Source organism: Haplochromis burtoni, unplaced genomic scaffold, assembly GCF_018398535.1.
Source record: "Haplochromis burtoni strain Fernald_Lab_line unplaced genomic scaffold, NCSU_Asbu1 Contig_11, whole genome shotgun sequence".
Lineage (NCBI taxonomy): Eukaryota > Metazoa > Chordata > Actinopteri > Cichliformes > Cichlidae > Haplochromis > Haplochromis burtoni.
This window is the reverse complement of record NW_024582372.1, coordinates 3975544-3992757: the sequence shown is the minus strand read 5'-3', so window position 1 is coordinate 3992757 and position 17214 is coordinate 3975544. Positions and strand designations below refer to the sequence as shown.

Genomic DNA, 17214 nt, shown 5'->3' with positions numbered 1-17214 from the left:
CTGTACTTGGTGTCTGCTGTGCTGCAAATTGCTGATTTGCTAACTATTTACCCTGCTGTAAAAATATTTTTTTGCATTGGTGACTTTGTTTTCAGTTTGTTACAAGTTTGTAAGCTACATAAGAAGAAATTAGCAGGAAAGAGCTGTTGTTCAGAGAGCAGGTTGCGGTCTTCCTCGGTGTAAATGTCTCTGATTAAAACCTTTATAATGCTGCTTTATACATAATTTTGGCTGCATTGAAATTAAATCTGTATACAGATAGACAAATGCCTAATCTACGGACCCCCTGAAAAGTCACAATGTGTATTAGAGTGTTAGCTTGAAATCAGATTTACTTTACCCTGTAATAACTTGTGTGTTAGCTTAGGATATGCTTATGCTCTTTGTGATCTCTGTAAATAGCTGATCTGTGGCATGGAGGTCTGATAATGAAAACGGTGCAATATGCGTTTCCAGTGCCAGAGTTTATGGCTCCTCCAGACGTGTCCGCACTGTCGTCTACCAGTCTTAAAGTAACCTGGAGCACTGCTGAAGACCACGGGGTCATCGCCAGAGGACAGGTGACAGAATATCGGGTCAACCTGCTAACCGAACAGACCAACAATCCATATGCCCCTCCGGTTATTAGTCAGGTAAGCACATTCACACATAAAATTGGAAATAATTGCCAGGACAACCTACCAAAAAAAAGAGCTTCCCTGGCAGAAATGTAATATACAGCAAATGACATTTATTTTGAAGATAAATGCTTTCGTATTAGGTCATTTTCACTAACTTTTCACAATGTAGGAATTTTCTAAAAACAAAAAAAAATGGGATAGTCTCTTTGTTTTCTTCTGTTTCTGTTTTTATATTCCTTGTCCCTGTGTTTTGCAGGCGTTGCATAGAGTGGGCCCATCATCCCATCCAGTTTACGTAGTGAAAGGACTGAAACCTTATCACGTGTACAACTTCACTGTCACACTCTGCACAAAAGCAGGTTGCATTACCAGTCTGCCAAGCACTGGATGGACCTTACCAGCAGGTAGAGCATAAAGATTTATGCAAAACACACACAGACATAAACAAATGCACGCTTCTCGGCAATAATGAAATACTGATAGTTCCCAAATATTGTCTTTTTAAAGTATAATAGTAGTTATTTTACATAGTGTGGTGTTTGCATAACAACTGCAAAACAAACCTCTGACATATGCACACACAAACAGACACACACACACCCAAAAGCACTCAGTCAGTCATCGGGTACTTGAGTGGCGACAGCATTGGTCATGTTAACTAGGGGGGATATTCATGGTGCATGGCAGTAAAAACAATTTACTGTTAATTACAAGGAGAAAAATGTGGCGTAGCACACACTTCCTGCTGGCCATGAATCAAACACACACAGAATTACAGAAACACATATACAATCCCTCTCGCTCTTCTGTGGATTTATAACCTTTATGGAAGTAGGATGAATTAGCTATGTTTAATAACTCAGGCACAAATCTCTGGTGCCTAGATGAGCACTAATTGATCAGTGGACGGTGACATGGACACACACAGAATTCTGATTTAATGTCTTTTTCTGTCTGTCTTGATAGTCTGTTGCTTTCTCAGCCCCCCCCTCCCTGTCCATCTTTCACTTGCTATCTGCTGGGCTCTTTCGCTCACACACAAATAGCACATGGCAGCAGAGGAACATGAATCACTCTGAAATATACATATTGCACTCAGAGGCGCACTTGACCGTGCAACACACTTTTCCATCTGTTCACTCACGGTGTCTACGCTTGCTGCTCATGTTATGTTTTTGTCTTTTTTGTTTTGTTTATCTCTTTAGGTGAATAGACAATGGGCGCGCAGAGTTGTAAAACAAAAACCTTTCATCTATAAATACTTGCTTAGGGAATTCAGCTTTTGAACATATTCTGAACAGCTACATCTGTTGACATAGGGAATATTTTCATTTCATACAATTCTCAAAAAGTCATTCCTTGTGTTTATTGTGATGAATGATGCTTCATATTGTAATTGGTGGACTTTTTAAATGTATTTTTAATGGCTACATCTGTTGACACAGCGACAATGTTTATTTTAAGTGATTCCAAAGACTTCTCTTGACTGTAATACAGTACAGTTCAATATGGCTTATTGTACCCAGTTGACTTTTTGAATGTATTTTTAACAGCCACATCTGTTGCCACCGTTTTGTTTCATCCAACGCCAAAGATGTCTTTTGTTTCAACTATAAGAAATGATAATGGCATATGCCATTTAGCAGATTTTTTTTTTTTTAATCTCAAAACAATTTGCATAGCGTTTGCTCCTCCACTGGGTGTTAAGCTTCTGCTGCATCAGATTACTTTTTTCTTCTTTCAGTTTAGCAATAATCTTTGCACTTGACAAAAAATATTTAACAATAATCTTTAAGACCTCAATCTAACATGCACTGGGCGAATACTGTTACATTCCTTTATAAAAACATGGTAGCATATCAGTAGGGAGTTGTAATTAGAAGAATTATACAAATTCTGAAAAGCTGCTGGCTTTTTTTTTATTTTTGTTTGGTTTTACTTCAAATGCATCTGTTGGAAAAGCCTCTTTTTGCATGCTGTTGTTAGTTGTCTACAGTTATGTACTTTTTGGACCACTAATAACCCCATTAGAAGTCTACTGCCAAAATAAAGAGGTTTTTATAAGGCTAATGGGGTATTGTCGTCAAACATATGGACACCCACGTTTGTCAATATGATAACTTGAGAATGAGGCAGCGTAGGATTTTGGTAGGTGCAGCTACTAAAAGTCTTGAATGAGTCAGAGTGACCTTAACCTCAAGGTCAGAGGTCAAGTTTTCTGAAAATCTTGTGAACACAATAAATTGAGAAAGATGCCATCTAGGATTTTCTAATTGACACTATAGGTAGATCTAATAAAAATCTCAGACGAGTTCAAATCTCAGTGACCTCAACCTCAAGGTCAGAGGTCAACTTTTCTGAAAATCACCTAGAATCTTTAAATTTATGTCATAGATGCTGGAGAGGCTGGGGGCTAGCACTTTTTTATTAATCTTTTTTTTTCGTCATTGGAGCTCTTTCCCAGCCTGTAAAATCTGGATTGACTCATTGCTTTCTGCTCTGCTTCTTGTTTCCCCCTGCAGAGACAATCTTGGATTGTACATATGTGCACATCTTAAAATTTGCCCTTCTAATAAAGAAGTGCCTCAGCACTGGCTACAGCACAATTAATAAAACCCTTCCTATTTGGGACACCAAACTGTTTGTTGACTGAAACCTTTAGTCAACAAAAAGGTCTCCAGCTTTTCTCTTGCAAGCTGAATGAAAGGAACATGACCTGAAAAAACCTCTGTAGTAGAAATATCTTCACATTCAGTGGTACTCCTCATAAGGTGTACTTGAGCATGATACAGATGCTCTGATAAATCTTCCACACATGACGCTGGGCCATTAGAGCCAGCTACCATCTGCTGTAAGTGAACAGACAGCATCTGTGAATCCACCGGAGTTACACCGAAGCACATGACTAAACATTAGCGCGCACACTGAGACAGACGTAACGACTCAAGGAAAGAGGTCTCCTGTCCACCTGTGTTGATGCATTTGCAATTGTTTCAGTCTGTGTGTATCTTCCCACAAAGTTATTGATCACAAAGTAAAGTGAGTGGCTAATCAGGGTCTGATGGTGATGTTTTATGTATCCTACATCCATAAAGTCTTGTTCTACAAGACATGCACACAGAGACACATACACACACGTGCACTCACACTGTAACACCACTCAACAGAACAGGAACTTTATTGATTTACGCATAATTGGCCTGAGGCCCTTCTTGAGAAGAGAAATATGCATGGCAAGGGATCGCCATGTCAATAAGTGGTGTGCTTATGTGCATGGTGTAACTGTATGCTAAGAGCCTGTTAAGACATGACAGTTGCTGTAAAAACAGGAAACACACACGCGCGTGTGCACGCACACGCACAATTGCTCCTGGGAGCTGGCCCATGATTTAGCTGCTTCATTACCATGTCGGCAGCTAAAATTAACCTTTCTGGTGGACTGTTAACCTTGTGTGTGTATGTGTGGTGTGTTTTTCCATATACTCATAATAAAGCAAGTGGGTTTTGTCAAACTTGATGTGTCATAATGTTAAGTTAATTTCACTAAATGAACAAGCAGATACAATAAATGAATACGTGACATGCAGAAAATATACAACCAGATTGTACAATCAGCCTGGTCAGTAAGAAAGAAACTGTCTTTCATGATTCAAACATGAACACACACTCAAACTCTATCGACAACGATAACACTATCCTATAGTTCTGTCACATTTGAAATGTTTTTCTCTAATATGGACATCTGTGTCCAGGTTTTATTGTGTTTTAGACTTGTGTCGAAATACAACCCGGTCATTGCTGGGAACTAATATTAATTTATGCTAGTAGATATTATCCCCAGTAATGCAATAACTGATTAAGTGATCAAAGAACATAAGCTGCTGGATGACATTTGACATGTTGGTGCACAAATAGAGAGGGCATGTTAACTGGCTGCTACCTCTAACCTGCCTGTTAAACACGCATTTCAAGAAGAAAAAACATGGGTCATATATAAGGAGGAAAGTGCATTCAGGTAAATTATGTCTACATTATCTGGGGGAAATGTAGCTAGGCAGCATCAGATGTTAGTCTGTATGATGGCTCTAGGTATCAAGAAGAGGAAGCGAGTGAAGGCAGAGGAAGAATGTCGTTCAGAGTTCGGCGAGTAGTTGATACAGGCTCTGTGTGGTAAGGAAGAGTCACCAGATGACAAAGAAAGCATAGTCAGGGGTGCACAGAAGTGGTTCGCAGGTGCACATGTGCTGTCAAAATAAAAGACGCGCACCAGATAAGAAGTTGCAACGCGCGTTTGCGTACATAAGATTTTCTGGAGAAGGACAGACATTTGTTTAGAACTCTTAAAGATGTCGAAGAAGCAAGCTCCTTTAAGCAATTACTTTGGTGTTCCTCCACCTCCAAAGAAATGTCAGAAGGAGTCCGAACCGCAAAGGAAGCGCGCATTCTCGGAAAAGTGGTTGCAGGAGGTGAGCTGGCTTCAAACAAATGCCAGCTCACCTCCACCACTTTTCCGAGAATACGCATTCTGTCAAATGGACAGAAAGGAAACAGAAGACAATGAGATTTGGCAGTGGAATGAGGAAGTACAAGAACGTATTCAAATGAAGAGGTTAGCAAAGAAACAGTGGGATAGTCAAGAGGATGAAGAAAGTAGCAGGAGGTGACAAAGGCTTACAGTGGGTTGTATGTGAAGCTGGACACTGAAAGAAAAACAAGAGAAGAGGAAATGGAAACGTCTAAGAGGGAGGGCAGTGGACTTTTTAACTAGATTTTTGAATACTGTGTGAATTTTGACGGGATAGCAGCAAGGGTAAAGGGTTTATAAGTTGTGAGACCTGTTATAATGTGTAGTTTGGAGATAGTGACACAAAAAAAGACAAGAAGCCAAACTGGAGGTGGCAAAGTTGAAGATGCAAAAAATTTCATTGGGAGTGAACAAAACGGACAAGGCTAGAAATGAGTATAGACAATGTAGGAGAAGCAAGGTTGAGATGGTTTGGACATGTATAAAGAAGGGTTAATGGGTATAAAGGTGACTTAAGTGGCTTTGAACATTGCATGGTTTTTGATGTCAGAAGGGCTTTTCTGAGTACTGCTAATTTACTGTGATTTTCATGCAAAATAACTTCTTGGATTCACAGAGAATGGTCAGAAAGAGAGAGAATATCCAGTGAGTGGCAGTCCTCTGGGTGAAAATGCCTTGATGATCCCAGAGGATCATTAAACTTACTTTCATATTAATGTTGTGCTGTTTTGCTGCTAATGTACAAATCTTTTTATTAACATAAAGTTGGTCCTCCTAAGTTGGAGGTGGGCTAAAAAATTGACAGTTGCCACTTTTTGATAAGATATAAGACAGACCAACAATTCACACTTAGAATAATAAGCATGCCTTTTGATTGTGGCAGGAATTACCAGAGCCACAGGGAGAACATGGAAGCTCTGCGCAGAAAGGCAGGCAGATTTAAACCCCTGCATCACTATTCTACCCACTCATATCAAGAAGGAAAATTTATTTACCAACATGGCATACATAAAAAAATTAATTAATTAATTAATAGTACACCACAGTGTAAAGCAAGGGCCATGTTGTATATGTGTGTGCCACTGACAGTGTTCTAAATGTCACACTAGCTCAATATCAATAGACTGGTAAGCTATCGATTGGCAGTAATTTATGGTTTGATGTGCCAAGATGAGGCGCCAAACAAGCTGTCCACTTTGCTTTTAAGGGCTCTGTTAGAAGTCACACTAAAGATAATCCGCATGGTTGTCACTGAAAGCTAATTTACTCCTACCACGAACCATTTAGACAATTACTGAAACACACCCGCACATCTAAAGAGAAACACTACAATGAAAGGACACTTAATGCACACACACACACACATCTTTCCCATCTCTACACCGGTCTATCACTTGCTATGCTTTTCCTCCATTCCTATAAATCTGTCCTCCCTATATCAGCTAGTCTCTGGTAGATTTATTTATGTTATGTGTTAAAACTGCTTCTCCAGTACCTTACAGTATGTTTCAAAGAGACATTTAATTTAACACCTTGAGTGAGCGAAGGAAATTAAATTGATCTTCTATTAAATGAAAATGGGACTTTTGTGTAGCCTGAAAGAAATAAGCTTCTACTGAAGGAAAGCCCAATCGCACAAGATGTATTTCTTCTTAATGTGTTTGAATGTTTTTGGGTAAATTAGCTGTGGTTACATAGCTTTTTACATAGACATTTTTTTTGCAAAGAAACAATGTATTACAACACCACAACTCTGTAGTAAAAGAGCACTGATACTGAACTGGCCTGCCTTCAGTCCAAACCTGCCACCCGTTGAGAACATTTAGTTTAATTTGCAAATAAAAAACTTGACAGAAGATGCCCTGACTGTTGAGCAACTGAAATTCTATATCAAGCAAGAGTGGGAAACCATTTCGCTTTCAAAACCACACCAATTGTCTTCTCCATTATTAAACACTTGGAAAATGTTCAAAGAAGAGGTCCTACCAAATAAAAAATAAGCACACACCTTTTTCAAATTTTTTTGAAAAGTTTCATCATTTACAATACAATGGCTTCATATTTCATTGATTTAACATTCACTTTCTGATCATCCTTTCCGTTTCTTTACTTTCTGCTTCTCAGCACCTTCAGGACTGTCTTCACCTCGATTATATCCAGAAAATGAAACTACCATTCAGATAGAGTGGGACCCCCCTGCCCAACTTAATGGACCATACCCTCTATATCAGGTAAGAGCACTGCCCTACACTCAATTCAATTCAATTTTATTTATACAGCGCAAAAATCACAACAACAGTAGCGTCACGGTTCTTTATATTGTATAGTAAAGACCCCACAATAATACAAAGAAAACAGAGAAAATCCCAACAATCATATGACCCCCTATAAGCAAGCACTTTGGCGACAGTGGGAAGGAAAAACTTCCTTTTAACAGGAAGACACCTCTGGCAGAACCAGGCTCAGGGAGGGGCGGCCATCTGCTGCGACCGGTTGGGGGTGATTGGTTAAAGACAGGACAAAAAATATGCTGTCGAAGAGAGACAGAGATTAACAATAACTAATAATTAAATGCAGAGAGGTTTATAAACACACTCAAGAAGAAGAAGGACTCAGTGCATCATGGGAATCCCACAGCAACCTAGACACATGATCCAACCCTAACTACATGCTTTATCAAAAAGGAAAGTTTTAAGCCTAATCTTATAAATAGAGAGGGTTTTCAGTCTCTCGAATCCAAACTGGAAGCTGGTTCCACAGAAGGGGGACCTAAAGCCTGAAGGCTCTGACTCCTATTCTACTTTTACATACTCCAGGAACCACAAGTACGCCTGCAGGTTATATGATACTATGAGGTCATCAAGGGTGTCTGTCTTTGTTTGCAGCTAAACAGAAATTCACAGTAATGAATAACTGTTTTCATCTATTGCCTTGCCTAGACCCATGCTAGCCACAAGCATGACTGTAGATATGGCCTAAATTAAGTTGAAAAGTTGGCACTCATGTGTGTGGTTCCCCGGGGCTTAAGCTAATGCTACCAGTATGTCAGTGTTTTAAAGTCTAAATCATTCCATACTTGAACAAAGTTAGCTAAGATTCTGTGTTTTCTCACTGGCCCAGACTACATTAATTTCTTTTCATGCTGGAAGTGAGAAATAACCCCAGTGTGTGTCTTTGTTTGTCATCTCATCATTCACACTGTGTGTACGTAGAAATCATGAGAACTTCCTGCCTATGATTCCACTGTTTATTTTCTGCCACACAGGTTATGTCTAAAATAGAGGAATAATAGTTCTGATACTGAGATTCATGGGAAGTAGTAAGAAAGAGGATCTGTGCCATGTTGAGAGTGCAAGCCCACATGGCCCTAAGTGTTTTAATGGATTTGATATACACATGGTCATCTAAAAACAAAAAAAATCTGCTCAGTTTATTATTTTTGGAAAATTTTAGTATGTGATTTTATACTAAACATAATTAACTACAATTTATGACTGCAGTTATAATTTGAGTACTACCACTATGCTAGATACCAGATATTTATACATTATCATATTTTGGTTTTTTGAGGTGGAAAGGTCAGATGTCTCTCTCTCTGACCCGCAAGATCCAGTTGTCAGAGGAACAAGATTTTCTGGAAACAGTTACTATCAGTTCCCCAGTGACATCCTTCCCAGCAACACCGATTTTACAGGTAAGAAATTATGTTTAGATGAGTGCAGGTGTCTGTCTATTAGTAAATAGACGGTATGTATATGTGCATTTCTGTGTACTGTGAATGGGAGTATGTGACTGGATGTGTACATACGTCCCTGTGTTTTTTAGTGTACACTGACTGCACTGTCTCTTCTTCTCAGTGTTCAAGTGACATTCCTTTAGAATGACTTCCCCAGTCATCTTAAAGGACAATTATCTTTCTGTTTACCAGCATCATTAGAGGGCTGAGCTGCACAGCCAAACATGTTCTGCTTCATCTGAGAACATCACCCAGTCTGACGCTCATAATTAATGACTGCTGATACTAATCAGTGGGATTTGAGCAAGCAAAGCTCTATGATGCCACTTGAGATTACTTCACTGTCCCACACAAACCTTTTATCACCAGTAATGTATTTTGGTGTTAAGAGAATACCTTTCCAAGATATTTTAATACTGTGTCATAAAAAGTAAAGAAAAAAATCGGTGGCCAAGCAGTTTTTCCTAAATGTATGACATATTTCTGGCTTTGAGTAGATTAAAGTTTTTAAATGTGATTCCCGCTATAATCCAATTTTGCTTGATCTAAAATACCAAAGTACAGTATGTTTGCAGTCCATAAAGTAGGCATCCATGTACTCCACATCTTCCATGTTCATGTTCTGGATCTGAAGTTTTAATAGACTTTGTTATGGAGACATATCATATGAAACACTCAGAGAGCAGGCTGGTGTTGCTTTTGCCTTCACTTCAATACTAAATAAGTAGTAACTCAATCCTAGAAGTAAGCTTAATTATTGTGATTGATCAACAAATTCGGCAATCATTTAACATGAAATTCACATTTCCCACAACATTTAATTTCTTATAATGGTTGATTAGACTACTGTGAGAAGGATGTTCTGTTTAGGCTGTACACATTTGTAAAAATTCAAATATTATAAGCTATTTTAGTATATATATACATTTTTTTTGATTTTGTAATTGCTTGTTCTTTCCATACATATACTAAAAGGATGAGTAGTCTCTAAATGTTATGACTAATGCCGGTGTTAACATAGATGTGGCTGAACACAGTGTAAGTAAAACAATATTTATCAAATATAATTTATAAAGCTCACAGTTCAGACAGGATATTTTAAGTATATCTCTGGTCTCCTTTTTGACTTCTGCTGCTTTAATTTACTTCCTTAACATGTCATTTTGTGTACTGTGTTTTATTTTTGCAAACAATTGGTTATTAATATTAATACTGCTTTATTTCATGTTTTTCATGAAAGGCAATTGAATTCTTAAAATACTGAGCGAGTGCGCGGTCAGAAAAACCCGACCAACCTGTATATTGTTTTCTTGCTTCTTAATTTTCCTTACTGAGTCGTGTATTTTTATCCCAAAGCAAGGAATTCAAATTTTTGATCTCATCATTGCTTCTCCAGTACAAAGGTAAATAGATCTCTCTAAATGCTGCCAGCAAATAGATGATGATTTTTTGTTATTGAGGGGCGCTTCTCATCTCCTCTGCTCTCCTCCTTCATAAAGGGTAATGGATCAGACAATCACTTTCAGACCGGATCTATTCTGGACCATCAATGTGTCGGCAGTCCTCAAACCATCGCCCTTTTACAACCATCAATACTAATAGCATCATCTACAGACAATTATTCCCATCGAAGCGCACGGAACAGCGAACAAATCAAAGCCAAATTAGATTATGAATGTAATGCAGTGTAATGCCCCCTCGAGAGTCAATTGATCAAAAAGGGGAGACTCGTCAATCGTTTTGTCTTGTGGAAACCTTGCAACTCAAGCAATGACAAATGTAACATTTTTCTATGTGCTGAATGTTTGCACAATATTTATCTGTTCAGGTGGACTGCGCCATACCCCACGACGCATGTCACAAAGATTTTATAAAGTGTTCCTTAGAATTGACGTCCTTTTACATCTAAAGGGAACTTTTTGTTTTGGCCTAGCAGCATTGATGCCTCAGAAGATCGTGATGTGCCTTCTATATGAAACAACAAATCATCATTTTTCTCTGTCAGCGTCATACATCATCTTAGGAATATTAATATTTATTGAGGTTCCTCAAGCTTTCTATATCCTACATGCAAACTAAGGGCACATCATTGAGCAGGGTCAATATTCTACATGTTAAATCTTAGTTAAGGTTGAGGTTATCTAGCATGTATTTGCCCTTTCACCTGTTACCTTATGGCCACTTTATTAAAAAATATAAAGATATATTTTTGCCAAATAGGTTCTTTTCCATGTGCAATTACTGTGATAGGAGTGCATGTTTCCATAAATGAAGTCTGGTCGCGTGTGTTTAAAGATGCTTCTTAAAGCTTAATAAGAAGCATTAAGTCAATATTTCCCTCACTGAATCTTACTTCAGATAAAACAAGATTATAACTATATGCAGTCATGCTACAATATGAATAACCTCGTAAGTGCTTGTTTCAAGAAATCCATGTTACTTCATTCATCTTATTTATTATGTTTCTGTGTCTAGAACTCTCCTGACTTTCTGCTGTCCATGCTTATATTTGAATTAAGGACATTGGCTCTCAGTTAAGACAGGCATATGTTATTATTTATAAAATAATGTATTTAAATTGAAATGGGTCAAAATAGATTACACAGTCCTCTCTCCTCACTTTAGTAATTCTTCATTGGGCCTGAAATGGGCTGTTTGAAATGCAGATGACGTTCTGCTTATATTTTTGCTAATCCAGATGCATTTCTTTAACCCACATTAAATGAAGAGAGATGAAACATCACACAAATATGTTAGGGGAAAAAAAATAAAAAAAATGAATGCAGGAACAAATAGACTTGGATAATATCCAGACACATCTTAAACAGCACATTGTTGCAATAGCTGCTACTGCAACAACTAAGCAGGAAAGAGGGAAATGTTAAATGATACAAATTATTTTTCCCTAATTAATATGATTGATTGCCAGGCACTGACGTTGAGAAGGAGAGGGGGAGAAATGTGTGAAGGGAAAGTTTGCACAGACATCATTAGTTTTTCCCCATTTAAAGATTAATCAGAAGAGGCTGGGCTCTTTAATTCTGTCATTTGTATATTTAATGGGCTGCTGCAGAATCTATGGGTGTAATTAGCTAGCTGCCGCGCTCTCATTAATACGCCAGGCTCTGATTAATGCCAGCAGAGAGCTAACATGACTGGAGTTATTCAGGTTATGTTGTGTAGATGATTACACACAACCTCCACTGTTTACTGAGACAGAGAGGAGAAACAATGCACATGAAAGAATACTACCTAATAAATAAAACTACTTAAAACTGTAAATGGCTCAACATAACTAAGTGTTAATGTTTCATATTGTGGAATATAACATGAATCTTCTCGTTTGATTAGGTAACGAGAGTACAACACAGTGCACTATTTAGAATTAATAATTCATTTTGAAATGCTCCTTTAGTTTTAATTGATTTAAGAGTCGGTTTAAAAAACCGAACTTTAACTCTTATTACTTAACATCAAGTTGATTGTGTAAATGTGGCTGGTTGTATGTGCTTATAGTTCACAAAATGTTTCTTGTTTCACTCGTGAAAAAACTGCTGTGTTTTTTGATCAAAGCAGCATTTTAGTTCTCGTATTCAGCATGTTGTAGAAAAAGGTGAGGGAGCCTTTTGAGAGTGTGTTTCTTCCTTCGGGCAAACTTTATGACTGGCTCTTTACCTGGTCTTAGAGAAAAACCAAGTTGTCAGTGTGTTTGCACTCATTTTTGCATTGCAGAGTGGAATGAACATACTGTGTTTATGGTCCACTAGTTGTGTCCAACACCTTTCTCTGGTTTAATAAATTTGGATTTTTATGCTTCCAGTGAAAAGGAAATTTATAGTCAGAAACCCACTGAGCACACAGTGGGGAGAACCTTTCAAGTGCTGTTTTTTGCTTTGAGAAAAGATAACTAGAGAGGGGGTTCTTATCCCCCACTGCCCTCTCCGGAAAACAGTTTTGACAATATATGCTTCATAACAAACATCCCCTTTCTGTAGTACCTAAACTTCTAAACTTGAAATGTGTTATATAACAGGACTGGAACAAAACAATAAGTATTCACATTGGCGTCCATCAGCATTTTACAAACGTAAAAATAATTACTTTTCGGGAAAAAAGCACATTAGAAATATTAAGTAATTCATGTTGGAGTATATTAGTCGTCTTAACATTTCATTAACTGAAGTCGTTGCCTTAAAAATTTTGTGTATACTATTGTAAAACATAAACAGCAACAATTTTTCTGTGCATGTGTTTGACCGTGTGTGGCTTTATTATCCATTCTCTGTAAGTGCTTGCTGGGGTATTGTGTTTGTTCGATCGCACAGTGAAAGCGCTTGTGTGTATATGTGCCGCTTTGTCTATAAGTGTGTGTCTCTCTGTGTGTGTCATTGTGCTGTATGCGTAACAAAATCACCTGTCATGGTGTGTGCTCAGGTTTGTCTGTTGATGGCTCCAAAGTGGTTGTCAGTGTGAAGTAGCACAAGTCCTGTGGGGAAATCTGAAGGAAGTATTGCTGAGCATGAGCAGTGTCACAGATGCTTTACATTTGAGCATGCTTGGATAACACTTTGACTATCACAAAAATGCAGACTCACACAAAAACCGTGTACAAAATCTGTACATACCCTCAATTTTCCTTACACGTTTACTTCCATGTATGGCTTCAGGAATTTATTGACACACTATATGAATTATCAGATTTTTTTATGTAATTTAAAAAAGAAAAAATTATTTCATTTATTTCATTTAACAGCCCCTAAATCAGAAGAATTACAGTTTCGCTACACTGATATCTTTCACTCTGTAGGATTTTCTGGCATTAGATCTGTGTTTTTTAACTGTGCTTTCACCAACACATAGTATGAAAGCATGTTTGGCCCTTGAGTCTGTCTCCTCTCCATAGGACTGGTGGAGAGTGGGTGTATACATGCAATAACTATGTACTATGTAAAACACACACTTATATTGTCTACATTTTTTTGTATATTGTCTACATTTTTTTGTATATTGTCTACATTTTTTTGTATATTGTCTGCACTTTTGTATGCACAAAACTGCAGCATTAGAGAAGTTAAACAGGTACACAAGCAAGATGCAGGAAAAAGCATGATTGAAAAAAATGTGTGTGTGTGTGTGTGTGTGTGTGTGTGTGTGTGTGTGTGTGTGTGTGTGTGTTTTAGATGCAAGGTTAAAGAAAATACTGAGAGGGGGTAATATGTGTAGAAAAGGAGAAAGAAAAGGTAATAAAGAAGGAGAGAGGTTAAAAGCAGAAGAAGGAAAAAGGGTTTACGAGAGTAGGTTAAGGAGGGGTAATGTAATATCAGGTATCTGTCATATGACTTGACTCATCGTGGTGACAAGGTCGTGAATGTAAATGACACATGCCTGCTTGATGTACAAAATGCCCGTCCACTGTGAAGAACAGTTTTATTAATTTTCTTTGGATACTACTACAGTCTTTACTGGGTTTATGTCTGTGTAGAGTAATTCATGATTATCATCAAATTCTTAATCAATATGTGGATGGACCTCCACACACGGCGTTGCACGTTGAAGGCTGTTTATTTTCATTGTACGCTTTCTTTGGTACAGCTTTCCAGCTGCGTCCTTCTACTCTGCACACACCGCTCTCTCGTCAGGTCCCAGTATCGTACTGAAATAGGGATTGCATGACCAGGCGATGAAGAATAGCTGTGTGGGTCACCCTCTCCTGACACCACACCCTGAACCAACTGCTACACCCCTCCCCTACAGCTGAGCCAGATACCACACCCCGCCACATACCCCCATCACCCACCTTAGGCCAGTAAGCCATCTGCACCTGGTCCATCAGGCGCTAGAAGGTGGCTGGGGCTACAAACAAGCTGAACGGAAGTGTGAGAAACTGGTAAAAACTGTATGAAATGGAGAAGGCTGTTTTTCCTTAAATACTCTAGACACTGGAATTTGCCAGAAGTCCTTGGTAAAATCCAGCGTCATGAAAAAGCAATTATTGTCTAACCAGTCCAGGCAGCTTATGAGAGATGAGATGGTCATCACAATGGAGGGAGGTGGGAATAGTGGAGTTTGGCACCTCCAGCCCCAACTCATCTCTCTCCTTTACCAGACTCACCAGAGAAGTGGTTTCAAGCTCTTTCTGTGCTTTGAGGAGGTTGAGGTGATATATTTGTGTGCCTCCTCCCCTGTTAGACCATACCACTTCATAGCCTACATCCCCCACCTGCCATGTGATCACAAAGCCTCCTTACCATTTGCCAAGTAACTTTGAGCTAGTAGAGGGGAGTAATATAAGCACTTTGTCTCATAGTGAAAATTGTCTGACTCTAGTCTTATCCACCCGCTCCACCGGCCAGTCAGTCTGAGGGTGGTAGATGCTGGTCCAAACAGATTTAATGCCCAGTAATTCATACAGCTATTTAAGTGTGCGAGACATGAACGAAGTGCCTCTGTCAGTCAGTATCTCTTTTGGGATGCCAACTTGGGAGATGACCTGAAACAGCCAAATGAGGTCCATGCTAATGCACTCAAGGTGCAAAGGCACTTTTGGGAAGGCCAGCTGAGTGTGTTCCTCTTCTGTGTGAGCATCACGACTCACTCAATAAAGCCTATCTTTAATCAATATAAAATGTGGGTAGGCCGACGCCGTGTCAGGGTGCACCATGTGACCATCAGTTCTTATCACTTGGTCAAAGGCTGAGTGTACAGTAAGGTGCCATCACAAGGCTGCTCTAGTGAAAAATCTTCGGTGGAGTGAATCACTGAAGCCGGTGGGGCCTCATGAGGAGGCCCTGCCATCTCCTTCTCTCCAGAGTCAGAGTCACCGCTGAGTGCAGTGCAGACACTACACACCACTAAAGGTTGTGAACACATGCCCACACACTGCCCCAACAGGTTATTAAACCCCGGCCAATCTGTTCTCAAGTTGAGAGCGCCACCTGGGCTTTGCCAGACAGCAGCACCCACTCCTCCTCAGGTCAGCGGCATGCTTCTGCTGTATCCTGAAACACATTTCCCTCTACATGGGGGAGTAGATGCGGGACAGAGGAACCAGCCCAACACATTTGTCGCTCAGACTGGTCATGTAGCTATTCCAACACCGCTGCTTGCTCCCAGTACATGGCCACCTGCTCCTATAGTTCATCTGTTTTTCAGATTCTACATGACATGATATTTTCATTTCTGATTTGAACCACTTTTGTATATTAAGTCAGATGCAGCTCACACAGTTTTCCAATGTGGCCTCAGTCCAAACAATCCAATTAGAAGGTAAATGTTTCCGACTGTCATCTGACCAAAGTGCTTTGCCACAAGTGGAGATGTGCTGGCAGATGTAGCACTTGACATTCTCAAATTTATTTCAGGAAAACTCCTCACGTTGTGATCCCAACACGCTCCAGCTCCACATCTGCATAAACCTCCATATCAACTAATGCATGAAACCCTACAGATTGACTTCAATGGCTCCTTCTATGGTTATTTCTACATAACAGCTAGTTCGGACTACCTTTATTTTTGTTTTGTTTTTTTCTATAGTCATGTGTGGTATACTTATGTTTTTAAGATATATAAAAACAACTCAAGTCTTTCTTTTTGCTTCATGCAACCATCTACAGCATAACAATAGATCCAGTTACAAAAAGCAAGAAAAGACTTCAAAACTGTGTAAAAAGGTTGAGATCTGAGCTCTGATAATCTGTATTCATTTTGAGTTTTCTGTATAGTGTCTGACTTCTCTCTGTTTTAAGAGAATTCACACACTAATTATTTTGCAAACACTTGCTTCTGATGAACCCTGGACTGACTGCATTGGTCTCCTCAGATCTTCCCACATGTCTGTTCTCTACTGAGACAGACAGAGCTGAAGAAACACACATACTCACAGACACACACATAAACCTTCTTGGTTTGTGTGGTTATGTGGATCTAGTAGTGGATTAAGATCAAATCTCTGATCCATGGTAACATGACAAGGCAGCACGCTGGATGAATGTTTCGTGTGTGTGTGCACGTGTGTCTTAAAGGCTCTGCTGGCCTAAGAACCTCCAAATTTCCCACATTACTAAAATGCAAGGATTAATTCTGAATATTCCTCATCATTTGTTTTGTCAGATCCCAAATCCATTGTCATTTTAGGTGATATGATTTTTTAGGCTTCTCCAATTGAAAATAGCGTAACTGAGAATTATCTGAAAAAGGTAGAATTCAGACATTTTAGCAGTTTAGTATTTCCCTATGAGTTTTTAAGTTCTGAGCCACCAATCTTCTGACAGATTAATGCTACATGTATAACTTGAAAATGTAGGAAAGCAATAGAAACTTTTCCTAACACACTT

General features: G+C 38.9%; 1 protein-coding gene across 7 annotated transcripts in view; it reads left to right on the top strand.

The window, feature by feature from the left end:
* ush2a (Usher syndrome 2A (autosomal recessive, mild)) overlaps nt 1–17214 on the top strand; it is a 213748-nt gene that overhangs the window by 71928 nt on the left and 124606 nt on the right. For all 7 annotated transcript variants that reach the window (XM_005915042.3, XM_042214207.1, XM_042214198.1 and 4 more), the window contains 4 exons: nt 457–632; nt 877–1024; nt 7270–7376; nt 8716–8839. In XM_005915042.3, coding sequence (XP_005915104.1) covers nt 457–632; nt 877–1024; nt 7270–7376; nt 8716–8839 — 555 coding nt within the window. The remainder of the gene's footprint in view (nt 1–456; nt 633–876; nt 1025–7269; nt 7377–8715; nt 8840–17214) is intronic.